Source organism: Periophthalmus magnuspinnatus, chromosome 9 (genome assembly GCF_009829125.3).
Source record: "Periophthalmus magnuspinnatus isolate fPerMag1 chromosome 9, fPerMag1.2.pri, whole genome shotgun sequence".
In the NCBI taxonomy this organism is placed as follows: domain Eukaryota; kingdom Metazoa; phylum Chordata; class Actinopteri; order Gobiiformes; family Gobiidae; genus Periophthalmus; species Periophthalmus magnuspinnatus.
The window spans coordinates 33471709-33489895 of NC_047134.1; the positions used below are offsets into that span (position 1 = coordinate 33471709).

At 41.0% G+C, this 18187-nt stretch overlaps 1 protein-coding gene across 2 annotated transcripts in view; it reads left to right on the forward strand.

Moving 5' to 3' along the window:
- Positions 1 to 18187, forward strand: part of aacs (acetoacetyl-CoA synthetase) — a 302245-nt gene that overhangs the window by 2442 nt on the left and 281616 nt on the right. For both annotated transcript variants that reach the window (XM_033973052.2, XM_055224337.1), the window contains exons 4-12: positions 59 to 172; positions 4347 to 4444; positions 4862 to 4976; positions 5098 to 5179; positions 5258 to 5411; positions 6908 to 6988; positions 7861 to 7985; positions 15653 to 15717; positions 16852 to 16974. In XM_033973052.2, the coding sequence (XP_033828943.1) occupies positions 59 to 172; positions 4347 to 4444; positions 4862 to 4976; positions 5098 to 5179; positions 5258 to 5411; positions 6908 to 6988; positions 7861 to 7985; positions 15653 to 15717; positions 16852 to 16974 (957 nt within the window). The remainder of the gene's footprint in view (positions 1 to 58; positions 173 to 4346; positions 4445 to 4861; positions 4977 to 5097; positions 5180 to 5257; positions 5412 to 6907; positions 6989 to 7860; positions 7986 to 15652; positions 15718 to 16851; positions 16975 to 18187) is intronic.

An 18187-nucleotide genomic window follows, 5' to 3' on the forward strand; every position in this document is an offset into this window, starting at 1 on the left:
AATATTTAAAACATGTTGTGGATATTACTGAAGTCTATTTTGTCCTTTGTTTTCACAGCTGAGAAAAATGAAGAAATAGTGAAGGTGACATTTGGGGAGCTGAGACGTGACGTGGCCGTGTTTGCAGCAGCGATGAGGAAGATGGGCATCCAGACTGGAGACAGGGTCGTGGGTGAGTCTCATAGTTCAGTGAGGAGTCTGTGCTCTGACTCTGTGGGTGTAACGACCACAGGGTTAGACGTTTTGGCACCAGGCTCAGCTGCTGAATGTGGCTTTTCATTTAATCCAGCTCATATTTGAACAGCGAGGAAGGGCTGGATGTACATTTCTCACACAGATTTAACACGGAGAGGCGACACTTGTAGGATTTTAGGATTAGCAGTTATGTTTGATCCATCTAATCAGCAATCAAAAATGTGTGTTTTCTCCTTGTCTTGTTGCCACATAGACAATGCAAAGTCTTTGTAGTGTTCAGTGACACATTTCCAACGGCACAATGTTCAGCTCTTTGTTCACTATGAGAAGATTATGTTGCTTTATATTATACAGTAGAATCTCAAATATCCAACAGAAATACCAGATTTTATACTTTCTCAGTCTTAAATAAGTACTGACAAACTCTCACATAATGATAATTGATCTTCTAGAGCTTTTAACGTAATTAAAAATGCTCCATCTATTCAAAGAAAACACCTTTAGATATGTTAGAACTACAGTAAACTAAAAGCAGCTCATTATCGGTGGAGCTCTTTGTTCCTGGCCCCATTTTTGACACTAAATACAACGTTTGTCCATTTTAATCTGCACCATAAAATGTAAAACACTTTATTTTCTTCATAATATTACCATTGGAAAACACACTTGAGTGTTAGCCAGATCCAAGATGGATATTGTGGCAGTCAAATCCATTAGCTAAATGACTTAAAGCTTTGTGGGAATCTCATTAGAAAGATGCAGGAGGGTCAGGGTAGAATAGAGAGCGAAAGAAGAGAGAGAAGCAGAGATTGGACTCCATCTCTCCTGGTATTTTAGCTTTCTTTACGTGAACCACTGCGTCATCTTGTTGGAGCGTTCCAGGCAGTGATGTCCTTGTCCTCTTGTTGAAAGTGAAATGGCTTGTCACTATCTCCACGATATATAAGCACTTAGCTAATGAAGCCGGCCGTGGTTTTATAGCAAAGAGCCACCAACTCCCCCTCCACTTTGATCTGCCGCTCTATATTTAGAACTGGAGATGTAGAACCATTTAATTTAATTTATTATGATTATTTATTACCTTATAGGAAGCTTCTTGAATTTATGGGCGTGTCGTTTCAGTTTGTTGTGAGTTGAAAACATGCTCCTACTTTCAAATATATTGGGTTTAAAACATGAATTACTCTTTCCAAATGGTCTTGTCACTAAAATGCCACAAGATTTTACATCCTTATTGTTAAAATTCTTGTATTATTTTATTGTTTATTTGCTTTTGCTTTTGCTTTTTGGTTTTATTACCTTCTGCTTCCGGGTCTCATTACAGTAGACTGTCATAGAGTGAAATATTAGGCGTGTCGTTATTTATTTAGGTCATAAAGTGCACTGTGTAACTTTCTGGTGGAGCCTACACCACCTGCCTGTCTCCATGGAGATGTTATTACTTTACCTGGAATGTTCCACCGTATGGCATCTTGCATTGCTTCAATTCCAGGTGTTTATATTACTCAAAAATGTCTTAAAAAAAGAGGTCCAGGATTGTCACCATGACCAGAGTCGCCCCTTCACAGATCTGACCTGCCACTTGGCCTGGTGGCTTTCAGGTACATTAAATGCCATACTGTGGAGCATTTTTGGCAAAGCAGTTACATTTCCATGGGGTCAAATGGTATAAAAATGTTCAAGTTAAAGGATATATTATTATTTTAATTTTAATTTAATTATATTTATTTTTTATTGTATTTTGTTTTGTTTAATTGATTTTTATTTTATTTTTTTTAATTTTTAATTTAATTTAATTTTGTTTTATTTAATTTTGTTTTGTTTTGTATTTTATTTTTATTTATTTTTTATTTTATGTTATTTCATTTTTATGTTTTATTTTTTTATTATTAGTATTATTATTATACAAAAATAATCTGACCCACTCCTTCTAATCTCTCAAATCTCTTCCCACTCCCATTAATTTACTGTCAAAAAACAAAATTACAGCATTATTATTTCCATCTGCCATTATTCCTGATGAAACTTTGCACTTTCCATGTTCTTTTTCTGTCTTTTCATGAACTCGGGCTCGTCTCTTAGCCTCTGTTTACAAAGACGTGTGTATTATTTATTATTTCAAACCCACCCTGCACGGTTTTGCCTGTCTGTTTGTTTAATGTACACGTCCCGCGGGCTCGTACGCTGCTGTCTGTGCGATTCATAACGGGAGCAGTCAGGCGGCGCAGTGTAGTAACAGCAGGATCCATGACGCTGTGGCTCCTGCGCTGATGTAAGAGGAGGGTTATTCATGTAGTGCACAGTAGCTAGCATAGCAGGGGAGTGATCTGTCGTGTAAAAACGTGCTTCTCTGCGTCCTGGTTACAGCTCGTGTCACGATTAGTCACGATTACTCAGCAGTGACATTACACCTGGACGTCGCCTTTGACCAGACGGAACCATTTGGATGGAATTCGTGCAGTAACCGTCTGAGTTATGGTTTTATTAAGTCAAGATAAGATGTACTTTATCAACAGACCTGCCCTTTTGTTTAAATACAGCGCAGGAGCTTCTGTGTGAGTCTTGGCCAAGTTCCCGCTGCCTTTTTCCTTGATGTCAGTATCTGTCCACGTCTCGGTGAAGAGCCCGGCTGTGTCCTTGAGCTCCGTTTCCGTTATTGATGTTTGAATAAATTGACCTGAAAGGTTTAGAAAAGGCTTGTTAGAAATATGAGCAAATAGGATTCACGGTTGGATAATATCGGGTTTTATTTTGTAATATTTTGTGGTCGATGATGGAGCGTCTGTGCGGTTTTAGGTTTTATGCAACGAGTCAATCAGATCTCGAATGTTAAACTAAATAAACTAGATATTCCTGAATAGTTTTAGAATGATCTTGATGTACAGGGCGGCCCAAAAGTCACTGACACGTTTAAATCTTCAGTCGCTCCTATGATTCTTAAGTTAAACTCGCCAAATTTTAGCAGTAGATAAACTGAACCTTCTGAGATTTTTGTCAATATAAATGGTTATAATTGTTCATTTACACTTGAACTTATCACGACTTAAACTAGAGGAAGTAAAAATGACCTATTTTTAAAAAGTTTTCTCCCTGAACAGCCCGATCCAACTCACTTTACGTCACATTTAAATCATTTCCGGCTTATGTCTCTTATTTGATCCTCGATGTCACGTTTTAAGTCGTTTATTAAGTCGTCTGAGGTTTATTCACAAACACCTTTTCTTTAAGATTGACCCACAGGAAGAAATCAAGACTAGTCAGGTCTGTGGAGATCACATACTGCCCCCTGTCTTTGAAAAACACTTATTATTCCTTTAATGGCGTTTACACTCGGGGCGTCTCTGGTATTGGGTCAAATTTGACCCATGTGACTCAAAGTTCCACTGGACAATGAGGCTCGTTCCTCGGTGCTGGATTTGCTCAGATTAATGTGAGAAGAGTCTAAATGCTCTGGAAAAATAAAAGAAAAATATTTAGAAACAAAATAGTTATGAGTTTTTTGGGCCACCCTGTCTTATCTGATCACCTGAAAATATTGAATAAATGGCTTTTCGTGTGTTGTAAATCACATTCTATTGTCTCAAAAAGAGTATTTTATCATCGCTGTGGTATTGAAATTGTAGTGAAGTACCGATACTGAAAATGCTGATGGATCGGTGCAGTCGATATCTATATTTATACTTTGGTGTAAAACAATTGACTGAACAGTGTTGAACAGCTTTGAACAATATTACAAGGTGTTTTGGGCCAACAGTTACTTTAAATGAGGAATAACAGTTACAAAACACATTTTTCTTTTACCATACACCATGAGTTTAAAGGAAATACATGATATTTTCAGTCTGTGTCCTGGTATCGGTTGGTATCAGCAGCAAAAGCAAAGTATTGACATTGGTATCGGGTTAGAAAGAGCTGGATCGATGCCTCTCTAGTATAAAGTGACGTTTCTGCCCTTTTGTGGTTATGGTTTCTTCACTTTTTGTACAATACTTGATCCTCAAACGTGACATTCAGACACTTTTTAGCACATTTTTCATGCATCGTCAAAAAACTATCTGGAAATTATTATCGTATCGTCCTCATTTTTGTCATAATAGCCCATTTTTAGTTCTATTACGTTTCATTTTTGACTCCTCTGCTCCTCTTTTCAGGCTACCTCCCCAACGGCGTGCACGCGGTCGAGGCCATGTTAGCCGCCGCCAGCATCGGGGCCATTTGGAGCTCCACCTCAGTCGACTTTGGGGTCAATGTATGTTTGTTTCACTCTGTGCTACTCTCATTTTTACATTTAGAGATGAAGTTACTCCCCAAAAGTCTTGAAAAATGAGGAGGGGTCGAATAACGTAAATGTGTAAATGTGTGTTTGTGGTCGTAGTGAGTTTCCTTTTGGCAGTTTTCTCCTCAATAGTCACTTTGTCCTGATCCAGTGCCTCTGTTTCTTATTTGTTACTGCCCTCTTGTGGCTAGAAACAGACATAGCAAGGACATAGCAACACTGGAACTAACAAATACACCTGCTATTTACTTAAAAAAATGCGTCAGATACTTAGAATTGTGCAAAAATAACCCACTGAGTAAATTCACTTTGCAATAATTTCAAAACTGTGATTGCTTCAAATAATTTCTTCCAAAATGATTGAGCTAAAATTGATGATTCTCTTTCCAGGGCGTCCTCGATAGGTTTTCACAAATTCAACCCAAGCTGATTTTTTCCGTCGCGGCTGTGGTTTATAACGGAAAAACGCATGACCACATGGAAAAGCTGACCAGTGTAGTTAAAGGTCAGTGAGTGGATCAGTGGGCTCAGTTGTTACGCTCACACGTTTGACATATTAGAGTTGCTTATATTTGATTTGAATATAGTTTGTAAAGTCAAATTTGGTGCTCTTCTGGTGTTTTTAGGTTTACCTGACTTGAAAAAAGTTGTGGTTATCCCCTACGCGCGCTCAAAGCAGGAAACGGATCTCTCAAAAATTCCCAACAGGTAAAATACTGAACTTTTCAAAGATCAGATGACACGCGGTGCAGCTTTTCTCCTACAAACGCTGTTCCTTTTCTACAGTGTATTTATAGAAGACTTCTTGGCGACTGGACGCGGAGAAGCCGGCCAGTTTCCACAGTTAGAGTTTGAACAACTTCCCTTCAGTCACCCACTCTTCATTATGTATTCATCTGGCACCACGGGAGCTCCCAAATGTATGGTCCACTCTGCCGGGGTAAGACACGGCAGAAATAACACACGATATCAACAAAAGTGCAATCTGATAACGACATTTGTGATTTAGTTGTTTTTTTTATGACTATATTTGAGTTAACGTTTGACATACAGATACAAATTACAGTCTAGAATTGAGCTGCGAGATTAATTTGAATAGAACAGAGATCACAGTTTTAATGGATGCAATTCGCAAATCATAAATTGTATTGAATTACCGTAATTTACTCTCAAATGACAAGGCAGTTTGCAGAGTTTGCACAGCATAATTTATACACAAGGTAATTCAAAGTGTTTTACAGAATAAGAAACACAAAATCAAAACATAAATAATCATCATACAATTAACATTAAAGGAGAAAACAAATATTCTGTATTATTTTGCTTAAAAGTTGCAAACCGTGTACCGTTTTAGATCTGTACAAGTATATTTGGGTATTGTGTCTCTGGACATTTGTAAGATGCCATAAAACATCTCAAGTAAATTGTGAAAACCTTATAAATAATCCTAAAATAAGCCATTTCACAGACCTTCATTCACGAGGATGAGTTTTTGACCACAAGATGGCAGCATATCTACACCACCGCGGACAAAGTCACATGGGAAAAGTGGATAAATACCACTCTTCCAAGGTTAAAACACTCAACATCCTGAATAAGTTTTTAGACTAAATGTGTTTCAACACCCAGATGAGTTGCGCCCGCACTGACCCGCCTCCTCTGATTCCTTTTGCTCTTTTTGTTTCACTTGTTCACATTTATATTCTATACTGTTTATTCTGGCAGCACCTTTTTCCTCACACAATGTCCTTCCAAACACGTTTTTACTCCGTGCTGTTGTCCTCGGTGCTTTTGTGGTCCGTCCTCTCTCCTTGAAGCCGGCGATAATTGGAGAGTAATGTATTGAGAAAACATTTCATAGTGAGACAGTCGGTGTCTTTCTGGCTCTCCCAATTAGCCCCGGCGCTGTTGTGCTTTCTGCTTTGTTACGGCTCTGTTAACACGCTGTCAGCACCAAGAGGCATGCACCAAAGGGCGACTGTGGCAACGCGCACTGCCAACACTACACACACACACACACACACCTGCACACACACACACTGAACACACACTGAACACACCACACACTGAACAGGGGCCGTTGCCAGTGATAATGACACTTCTAGTTGTAAACAGCAGGAGACTGGAGGAGAAACACTCACTTTACACACATTTGACTTTTTTTCAAGACAGCCTTAGTAGAGAGGATTGATCTGAAACGATTTACACATGAGAAAGTGGAGGATTTTAATAAACGCTCCAGTCTGACTCTGATTCCTCGTGCGCAGTTTAGATCAGGTGCTGTTTAAAATCCGCTCGTTCCTCCTGACGAGTGTTTATTCTCCTCTTCTTTGGGCAGATGGCGTTGGCATTGGCTAAATTGACGCTTAAAAAACTGATTAAATAAATGACAAACGAATAATAAACTGACTTTCATTCACGTTTCTGTCGTTTCAGGGCACTCTCATCCAGCACTTGAAGGAGCACGTTCTCCATGGCAACATGACCAGCGGCGACGTCATCATCTACTACACCACGGTGGGTCCAAAACTCTGTAACGCACCGACGCACCCCGAGTCCCAGCGTTTGACGGGGGGCGGGGTCCCGTTGACCGGCGGGGAGCGGGAATAGACGAGAAGACGAGAGGCGCGGCGGGGCTTTTAATCACAAGTCCGCGCACACTCACAATAGGCACACTCAGCTCGTCTAATGAGCGGCATTGTGCGCTGAAGGTCAGGCCCGTGTATATTTTAATTATTGTTCCAAAAAATACAGCACTTTTGAGGAAAATCATTTTGGAAGTTAGTTACTTGATTAAAATGTTACTGTTTTAATTACACGGTTAAAGACGTAGTGTTACTTTTGTGGCGTGGGTTAAGATTTCGCTCACTTTTTTTTACACTTTGTTTCTGTAATTTCTACCTTTTTTACTTGGAATGTTCCACAATATGAAATTAAACCTGTCTATGCGCGTGGAGACAAACAGCTGACTCCGCCTAATCAAGTTTTACAGGTCAGATTTGTGGAAAAGCGAGCCCGCTGACACTAAAAATGCAAGTTATTACTAATTATGAATAAAAACCGCTGTAATATCTTGACATATTGCGGAACGTTCCTCCAAAAAAAACACACGGCGGACGCCAAATCAGAAGTTCTGAGCACATTTCTCACTTCGCGCCGTCGGCTGTTGACCTGCGCTAATGTGTTACGGTAAATTTAACTTTATTATCCGTGTTTGTCCTCTGCATTTGACCCAGCCGTTCCGCAGTGCAGTCGAATTAGTTAAACGAAAACCGTGTCAACTTCGCGAACAGCTTTCACACTCACAGACCAGCGCGGCGCCCGTTTTGCTGCCATTCGTGCGGCGTGCTGGGAGCAGATAAAGCGACGCTTGTGCTTGTTGTGTCCAGACGGGTTGGATGATGTGGAACTGGCTGGTGTCGGCTCTGGCAGTGGGAGCCTCGGTGGTTTTGTACGACGGTTCACCTCTCATGCCCACGCCCAATGTTCTGTGGGACCTCACTGACCAGCTGGGGTGAGCGCACAACACACACACACACACACACACGCACACACACACGAGAAAAAGGTCCAGACAAAAACAAAAACTTTTAAAACGAACATATGTGCATGTAATTTGAAGCAGAGTAGATTAGAATGTGGAGTATAATCAGAATGGGTTTTTAAAGACGGGAAAAACTGTGGTGTAATGAAAATTAAAATGAAACTTACGGTGTGGAATCTGAAATATAAAGCGTTTAAAGTGGTGTTTCTTGACTGCGCGATACTCGAACCTCAGCCACAGCGTTTACAGGCGTTTTGAACTGATGGATTGTCATAAAATAATCTGAATATAGTCATCGGAATAATCTAAAAAAACAAAAAGAGATATTCGTTTTTGTCAGTGTTGTCCTCCACTTTTTGAGTGTTCAGTGAGTTTGTTCTGTGTGGAATATGGTGAAGACGACTGAAAATGAGCAATAATAAAATATCTATCACTAAATAATCAGAAGGAGCAGGTTGCAATCAAAAAAGGGGCAGATTGAGGCGATGCTCCGAGGAACAGGCCTTTGTTTCATATGCTGCAACATAACGCAAAACTTTCTGATGGATTTTTACTTTGTACAAACTAGAATTGAAGACTTCAGATTGTTTTCTGCGGTGTTTGCAGATATAAGATTCATTTTCACGTATCTGTGATCAAAAGGACCTTATCTGTTGAAGTGTGTAAAGAAACTTCTCTGTGTTATTGACGAGTAGAAAAGACCAGCTTAGACGTCGGTGACAAAGTGCAGCGATGCCGGACTCCGCTGAACAGGCGCTTTGCCCTGAGCTGGGTCAGCTCTCTGCAGGTTTATTGTTACTACGATTGATGGTAACTCCGTATACTTAAAAAAGGTCAGACCTCCAGCTATTTAAAGGGAACTTAAGTATTTGATTTGTGTTTTAAGACGCTATCATAGTTAAATATATCTAATCAAATCACTGAAGCAGTCCTAAATGTGGGAACACTGCCGCTCGAAGTGTCGCCAGTTTCCAAGTTCACTCACTTTACTTGGACCTTGAAAATTGACACTTGAGAAAACGGCAGTCAGCAGAAGGAAGGGTCTTTAAGGTAGTGATACCACAGGCACATCTTCAACACTGGCATATTCCCTCTGGCACCAAGTAAAATGGGAAACGGTTAGAAAAATGTGACATAAGATAGAAAGTCAAGTGTATGTAGCGTTAAAGTGCCAGGACGGGCTGTTTGACTGCGGCAAAGACCCCGACTAATGAGCTGCTTTTTTCTAACCAATTTAGATTCATCATCGAGGAGCAGGACCACAAATGATGATTGGTTGCTTGGTAACTGATCTTGTAAAGTAGATGTCAGTCCGTGTTTTATATCTCCACTTAAAATAGGACACTTTTTTTGTACTAAAACACCTGTATCTGGAAATGAAGTGGCCACATGAAACAGATTCAGAAATACCAGTGTAGCAGTAAGAGACTTTAACTGGGAGTACATTTTGGAACCAATTAAGTGCTGATGTAGCCCCTTTAGACACATTTCCCACAATCCATTGCTTTGTGGAAAACCCTCTGGGAAGGGCTGACATGAAACTTCCTCCTCCTTCGTCTTGTGAACGGAGCCTGGACATTTTAATTGGGGCTAAATCTGTCAGGGCCTCTGCCAGACTTAAACTCACGTTGAGAGCTGAATGTTGGATTTCGTGGGGTTTAAGTTTGCTGTCGATTTCTACATTTCTGGAGCAGATGACATTTACACTTTTAAAGGATTAGGAGGTCAGAGACATTATTACAAGATGACATTTTCACTGATGGAATGGCAATTTACTGAAACACTTTCGAAATGTTTAATTGTAGTAATTGTTGCATTAAAAAGCGGAGATGGAAAAGATCACTTGTGTTTTTGTCGTGGTTCAGTAGTTATAGAGGACAGGACTCGTGTGAATTAAAGTTAGTTTTAAACGTTTCATAAACTTTAATGGTGCACTGTGTAACTTTTCTGGTGGAGGGTTTGTCACCTGCTTGTCTTCACGCCTTTGCCTGGAATGTTCCACAGTATGACATTAAGTTCTATTTAATTCTAGGTGTTTTTATGGCTCAAAATACAGTTAAAAACATGCACTTTTACTGAATGTACAGATCTGACGCGTAACTCGTCTCCATAGAGATAGAGGAGATTAACGGCATATTGCGACGTCAGAAAAGTTACGTGCTTGTACAATAAAAGTAGAATATTTAGCAGATTACTGTGAAACTGAAAATACGCAGATATTAAGAAGTAATGTGTATAGTTTGAACGTCTAAATGAAAACGTGTAGACTTGCGGCTGTATTTATTTTTACTTTTGAATATATGTTTTCGCTGTTTTTCTGTTCCTTTTGCACTCCGGTAAAGTGTCTGTTTTGATTGCAGATCGGAGTGCGGGAGGTTAGTAAACAAGTGGCTTTTCAGTTGCAGCAACACGACGCGCACAAAGCAGAGTTTAATGCAATAACTGCTCAGTCCTTGTGTTCGATTGCCTTTGAGTGTCTCTTATTTGGTCATGTCCCACACTTGTACTGTACGGGCACGGACACGGGCACACGGTGTCGGGCAGCCTCCTAAACAGCCCATTAGTCGCCACACCTGGCCACCTGCCTCCAATCAGGACAGAGCCAGCGTTACTATGGCAGCGAGCGTCCAACAAATCCGTTCTTGGATGGGGGTCGCACATGATTGATGGGCTCATAAATGGTCCTCAGGATGACACAGACGGCCCTCGAGTTTGTGAGAGCCCCTTTTGGGACGACGGCACATAAATTAACTATTTCTTGCGTTTTGTTTAGACAGTATTTTATGCAGTTTCATTTAAGCTCCAGTCGCTACTCGGAGAATTGTCTGGACACCTCAGCATTGTATTTCATGTTTTACTGCTTTGTCATGTAAGGAGGTGAGGTACAACTCTAGTTACAGCTGCCCTGGGGTAGACGGACAAAAGTGAGGTGAGTGTTGAAGCGAGGGCACAAACACAGAATGCACTAGAGCCACTGTTTCCCCACGAGGGCACGTCGTATTCCCCGCACTCTCCCATCTCAGGACTAACACAGCCCGACCCCGTCTTACCTCTGAGATCTCACGAGATCTGATAGATTGGACATTCTCAAATATGTTTTTATAACTTTGCTGTTTGTAAAGTTTCAGAAATATATTTCAAATCATGTTTTTGTTATATGCTCATTCGTTACCACGTTGCCCTGGCGGGTTTTCATACACATTTTTTTTCCTTTACTGTCTATGGCAGAGGTCGGTGACCTTTAACCCCCAAAGAGCCATTTGGACCTGGTTTCCATGGGAAAAAAACTTTATGCTTTGTATAAACAGCTATAGTGTGTTGCTTATGAAATCCATGAAGTTCTACAGAGACTTGAGCTCCTGATGCTCCTCAGAGTCTGCATCAGGACTGTATGAAGTCACTTTCATCTTTACTCTGGACTCGTCTGTCGTCTGTTTGTTTTTAACATAGTTCATGGAGGAGAATAGCTGCTCACATGCGTATGTATATCTGAAGATCGACAGGACTCCAAATGCAGATTTCTTGATAAATGCATAGCGTTTTGGCGGATATACCGGGTTCTTATTTTGAGTGACGAAAAATAATAAAATATAATAGTATTTTAATATTTCAAGATCACAATAACCTTCCAATTTAAAGTACAATTTTAAAAAAGAGCTAACACAAATAAATACACTTCAGTTAAATACTTATACTTCATTTTCCCAAACCACGCAGAGCCGCAGTGTAAGGATGAAAGAGCCACATGCGGCTCAGGAGCCACAGCTCGCCGACCCCTGGACTATGAAAATAATGAATGGGAATTTTAATTCAGGAACCCAGAAAGTGGGTGGGAGGGTTGAGAGGTTGAGCGAGATTTCAGCTTGTTACCAGCAGAGGGCGCATGATTGTGGATATAATGAGGCTTAAGACAATGTTTACTCATGAACTCCAGGGCACCGTGTAAAAGCATCAGGTGGTGGAATGATGCATTTTGAGCTTTTGTTTTGGGGCCATGTTATTGGTTACAAAGAAAAAGGGGCTGGACTAATCATTAATTGTGTTAAGACTTGAGCAGTACGGTGTATGGATTTACTGAAGAATTAACCACAAACACTGTTAACAATTCTGATGTCTCGAAACAAGATTGAAAACCAAACTTATATTTTGACTTTCTCATTTCTTTGAATAGCCCTCTCAAATATATATTACACTTTTCTATTTCCTTTCCTGGACATTTTGTGATATTGCTATCTCAAAGAAACTTAAATGCAAATAATGTTTACGGGAGCCCGCCGCATGGTAACTGCCCCTTTTTGTTGTGGTATCTTGTGATTCCACTTGAAATGATGGCGTATCATTTTCAAATACGTTTCCAAACACGAATTCAAAACCTTTTGTAAAACCGAGCCTGACCTGAAGTGTAACCGTCCAAAATCCACCGCTGGAGTTTTGTTCGTTGTGTACTTAACGACCCCGCGGAATCCCATCATCTTCACATCTATTTTGTCTTCGCTAATCTATACGTCGACCGTTCAGTTGTTCGGTGTCACTCCAGACAGTTTCTCTTTCACGTTTGATTGATAGACACGGTTACTATAGCGACGTGCTGCTGTGGGATTGATTGATGTAAGAAAAGGACACGCAGAAACAGTGACAGACACATTCACCGAGGCTTTTAATAGCTTTTGTTTTCAGATTTTAAAAGTGTAGCGGTGGCGTGTTTGTTGAGCGTTGTCAGACGTCAGGGCCAGGAGTACAGCGGAGGAAAGGTGCGCATCAAAGCTCAAAGTTACTTAACCGCCCGGACCGTTCCGCCAAGCGCGCTCAGTCAATTAGCTTCATCGATACAAGTCTATTAGCTGGTCGTTTTCCACAAGACTGAACCTTTACAGTCTTTACATTTTCAACAACGAGTGGGAGATATGGACAAAAGTGAATATCTGGATGTTTGTGATAACTCTCCAAAATAACAATAATCAGGTTAAATTTGCAGTTATAAATGTGCTAAACAGGGATGGGGCGATATTCACACGTAGACTCACGATTATTGTGACCAAAATAATCAGGATAAACAATATTACCACGAATTAATCAAGTATTAAACCAAGGCAGTGTAATGTCCTCGGAGTTTATAGGTTCAAATTAATTCGTGGTTGTTGTAAAACCATGCGCCGCTGCAGCAAACTGTGCAATCATCTGTGCTAAAATGCTGTTCAGCTAGTGCTAACCTAGCGATAGCAAAGTCGACAAACTAACACAAACAAATCTAAACTAAGGCAAACTACATTCAATAGTTTATTTCTCATGGTGTGTTTCTTACGATGGAGATTTTCGGCTCAAGTTTGTCAAACGATGCAGATGTTTGTCTCGTAAATGTGCGTCTGTAAGTCGCTCGTGGAAGTTGCTTGTGTTTGTCCTCGGAGCCGTATCTTTTTTCCTTCAGACTCTGCAGATCGGTGGCTCATCTTGTTGGTCTTGTTTTACAAATCCATAATAATTCCACACATCAGACTTCACCTTCTTGAGTGGAGGATATAAATGTGTGGAGTCATCCGGAGCCAGATCCACTGCCCACGAGCCACGACGAGACTGAGGTGAAGAACCAGCCCCGATTCAGAATAAACACAGAAGCAACAAGTGTCACTGCTATAACAGAGCGCCCCCTTGTGGACAAACACCAGAACTAACATCTAAACATTGTATTGAAACCAGAAACATGAGGCAGTCTGGTGTTGTAAAGGTGTTTAACAGATTATAATCATGTGCGATGATCACGATGATTAAAAAATGACACAAATGATTAATTGCGGACCTTTTTTATCACGATTAACAATATTATCGTATATCGTTCCATCCCCAGTGCTAAAACATGTCTCTAAATGTCCTGGTTGAGGTTCATGCACTGCAGAATTGTGAAGAGTTGTAAAGTTAACGCCCTCGTTTGTCATTATTCTGTACCATTTTTTGTTTTGAGCAACTTTATGACATTTTTACGTGTTATGTCATGTCTGTAATTGCAAAAGAAACTTCTCCACAACCCATTTTATCCCTTAAACGCATAAGAGAGCTGTGCAGTCACTTTTTTGTGTTGAAATCAAGCTAAATGTGTTTCCTTTAGTTTCGTCAGATGGCCAGTCGAAACAACATATTGGTCTATATTTGAGACTTAAGGCCGACAGCGATACTAAAACGATACCAATCTCTGCTCGATATATCTCTAGTTTTGCTCCTCTAGGGGAAGTTTCTGCTTATGTTTCTTCTAAAAACCAGCCTGCCCCAGTGGAAGACATTTGGGACAAGACTGTTTTTCGGCGGCGCATAAAAATGTAGAAATTATGCCTCGTCATGCATAGGTAGAAGGCCACAAAAGAACCACTGTGAACTCTAGCTCCGTACGTGAGGCAGCATCCCCTGGCCATTTCCAAAGTCTGCGTCCCTCTCCACTTTGATTCTTCTAATGCAGAGGCGGTTTGCTGGTGCAGATCACTTCACTGAGCAGCGTTCTCAAAGATATCCAGATTACATTGCTCTGTGAGGCTTCTGTTATTGTCAGATAAGTTCCACAATAAGACGACATGCAGTGTGGGTTTCGCCAGTCGCTTCCAAAGCAACTTTTTTTTTTGTATCAGGAGCTTTTATCTGTAATAAGTGCGCTGTTGACATCCTTCACGAGACCTTGGGAGGAGATTGTGTTGTGTTGCACGTTAAATAAAATACTCTGACTGGTTCATCTGATCTCAACACGTCGCTGCGGGTGTTATTAAAGAAAGTGTATGATTAGAATGTAAATAATAGTTTTGTTTTTCATTTATGGATGAGATTGTGAGGCTGCAACGTGCTATTAGCTGTCAGTATTCATCGCAATGCACTGATAACATTTAAACGCCGCAAAACTCTCACGCAGAGGTTGCTTTTTAGTCTATATCGCTCAAAAATGTACTCAAACTCGTAACTTTTTTCCTAGTTGGTGCAGTTTAAGCCAAAACGAGACATGACAAGAGTAAGATTAGCTAAAACAAAACCTCAAATGATGATTTTTTTAAAGTACCGCGCTTCAACCAAACCCAAAAAACTAAAATCTAAACTTACATTTACAACCGTCGCTCAATATAACTCGATTTTTCTTGCTAGTTGACTTAAAAACCAACGCCGATCTGATAATTATCACAAACTGCCATGCAAAACGGTCCCAGTCCCGTCGTCTTAGTTTAACATATTCCCCGACATGAACCCTGAACTATCCACGGTCCACTTTACATAATAGTATTCAGTGAGACCCAGCGCTCATAGCTGCGGTTATTCTCTGCACCACTCATCTTTAGATTTAATGATGAAATACCGCGCGGGTCCAGCCACCCATCTGTCTGACACTTCGAGCAAAGATGTCTTGACAATTGAAAAACAGGCCCCCGTAATGCACAGCCTGATAATAAAGCCACCGCGGAGGATGACTCACATTGTTTGCTAATTTAGTTGTGGTAATTGTGTCTTGTCATTACTGAAGATGTAGGAGGGAGCTCGACAAATGCCTTTTAATTGACAACATCGCAGCTATAGTTTATCTTCTCCACATGTGTTGGCGCTTGCTGGTGAACGTCTAAAATATAAATAATGCTTAAAATCTTTCTCTCTGCTTTTTTTCCTTTTCTTTCCAGTATCACTATTTTTGGGACGGGGGCTAAGTGGCTGTCAGTGCTGCAGGAGAGGGACTTGAAACCCAGTAAGTCCACATACGTGCATTTGGAGAGACACGCATGAACGCACACGGATAACAAGCTCATGCATAACAACACAGATTCTCGCCGCAAAATGGAACAGAAAATGAGAATGAAATGATAGACGCCGTAATGACTGTAATACGCATGAAAAGTTTGACTCCGTTCGTCCTTTTTAGACCATTTTTTTAAAGCGTGATTCAACAGTTTGGCCCGTGCCGTGGAGTTTGACAGTGAGTCGTCTGGATAAACGCGCCGTAAGGATAATTCTCACCAGTCATGGATGGGAGCAGCTAATTGCTTTTAGTGTCAGCTCTCTCTGGAGACAAGACCTGCTCCCTGCGCATAATCAGAGCTGCGTAGCCACTTATTAGCCCTCCAGCCAACCTTCATGTGTGTTATGAGAGTGCTGTTACTCTCTGTTTTTATTACACAACGGATGAAAAGCTTTTTGGAGGGATACGCTAAAACGTTCAAGTGTTTTTCCAATGCAAAAAGCCTTTACAAGTTGTTTGACGTTAAACATAAAAAAGATTATTACAAACAATTACACCCAGAAGCCTCAGGAAACTTTTTTTTTACCAAATTTGTTTTTCTGTTTTACCCCAAAAAACACGTCCTACAGTTTTCGTCATTATTTCCACAACGGTAATTTTGTAATTTGCTCGTAAACCTGGTGGTAATGTCTTCATATCCTTTGTTGAACCAAACATTTGGCATTTGTCAGGCCTTTTGGATGCCTGTTAAAGCCGCTGTGTGTGGTACGCTCCCAGTGTGCAGAAGAGGGCAGGGGGGCTTCATCTCAGGCTGTCCCAGTGGAGGAGCCCTTTCCCTGGGCTGACATTTGGACTGGGCACCTGGAGGCATTCGGGGGTTAGCGACTGTTAATGGGATCAGTGTTAATAGGCTCCAAATGACGCTCTCTAAAATCTGACGCCGTAACATCCATAGAAACATTCGTTATATCTTTAAAATTGGGGTTTCAAACGTGCCTTAGATAGAACCCACGTTTAAGACATGAATTATCACAGTTTGTCCAAAGATACGTCACTGTTTTGTATTTATCTGTCATGTTTTGGACTCTCAAACCCAAAACACTGATAAATATGTGAATGTTTTACACGCTGTTTCTGTCGCAGTGGAGACCCACAGCCTCCAGTCCCTCCACACCATCCTGTCCACCGGCTCTCCTCTCAAGCCCCAGAGTTACGACTACGTGTTTGAATGTGTCAAACGCAACGTGTTGTTGGGTTCGATCTCAGGTATTTCAATAATTCACAAGTATTATATGTAGTGAAAGGCAAGGCGAGTTTATTTGTACAGCACAATTTGTACACGTGGTAATTCAAAGTGTTTTACAGAATAAGAAAGACATTAAAATCACAAAACAACAAAGCAAAACATAAATAATCAACATAAAATTGACATTAAAGGAGAAAAGTGCAGAATAAAACTCTTTCAGTCACATCCACAGATAAACAGAAGAGTTTGAGTCTGGATTTAAACTGTGTCAAAGTCGAGGCCTGAGTCACATCTTCAGGAAGAATGATCCAGGTTTAAACTGAACAAAACTCAAACACTGATTGTCCTGGTTTAGTCCTGGTTTAGTCCTGGTTTAGTCCTGGTTTAGTCCTGGTTTAGTCCTGGTTTGGTCCTGGTTTGGTCCTGCTTTAGTCCTGGTTTAGTCCTGGTTTAGTCCTGGTTTAGTCCTGGTTTAGTCCTGCTTTAGTCCTGCTTTAGTCCTGGTTTAGTCCTGGTTTGGTCCTGGTTTAGTCCTGCTTTAGTCCTGGTTTAGTCCTGGTTTAGTCCTGGTTTAGTCCTGGTTTGGTCCTGGTTTAGTCCTGGTTTAGTCCTGCTTTAGTCCTGGTTTAGTCCTGGTTTAGTCCTGGTTTAGTCCTGGTTTAGTCCTGGTTTGGTCCTGGTTTAGTCCTGGTTTGGTCCTGGTTTGGTCCTGGTTTAGTCCTGGTTTGGTCCTAGTTTAGTCCTGCTTTAGTCCTGCTTTAGTCCTGCTTTAGTCCTGGTTTGGTCCTAGTTTAGTCCTGCTTTAGTCCTGCTTTAGTCCTGGTTTAGTTCTGGTTTAGTCCTGGTTTAGTCCTGGTTTAGTCCTGGTTTGGTCCTGCTTTAGTCCTGCTTTAGTCCTGGTTTGGTCCTGGTTTGGTCCTGGTTTAGTCCTGCTTTAGTCCTGGTTTAGTCCTGCTTTAGTCCTGCTTTGGTCCTGCTTTGGTCCTGGTTTAGTCCTGGTTTGGTCCTGGTTTAGTCCTGGTTTGGTCCTGGTTTAGTCCTGGTTTGGTCCTGGTTTAGTCCTGGTTTAGTCCTGGTTTAGTCCTGGTTTGGTCCTGCTTTAGTCCTGCTTTAGTCCTGCTTTGGTCCTGGTTTGGTCCTGGTTTGGTCCTGGTTTAGTCCTGGTTTGGTCCTGGTTCAGTCCCGCTTTAGTCCTGGTTCAGTCCCGCTTTAGTCCTGGTTCAGTCCCGCTTT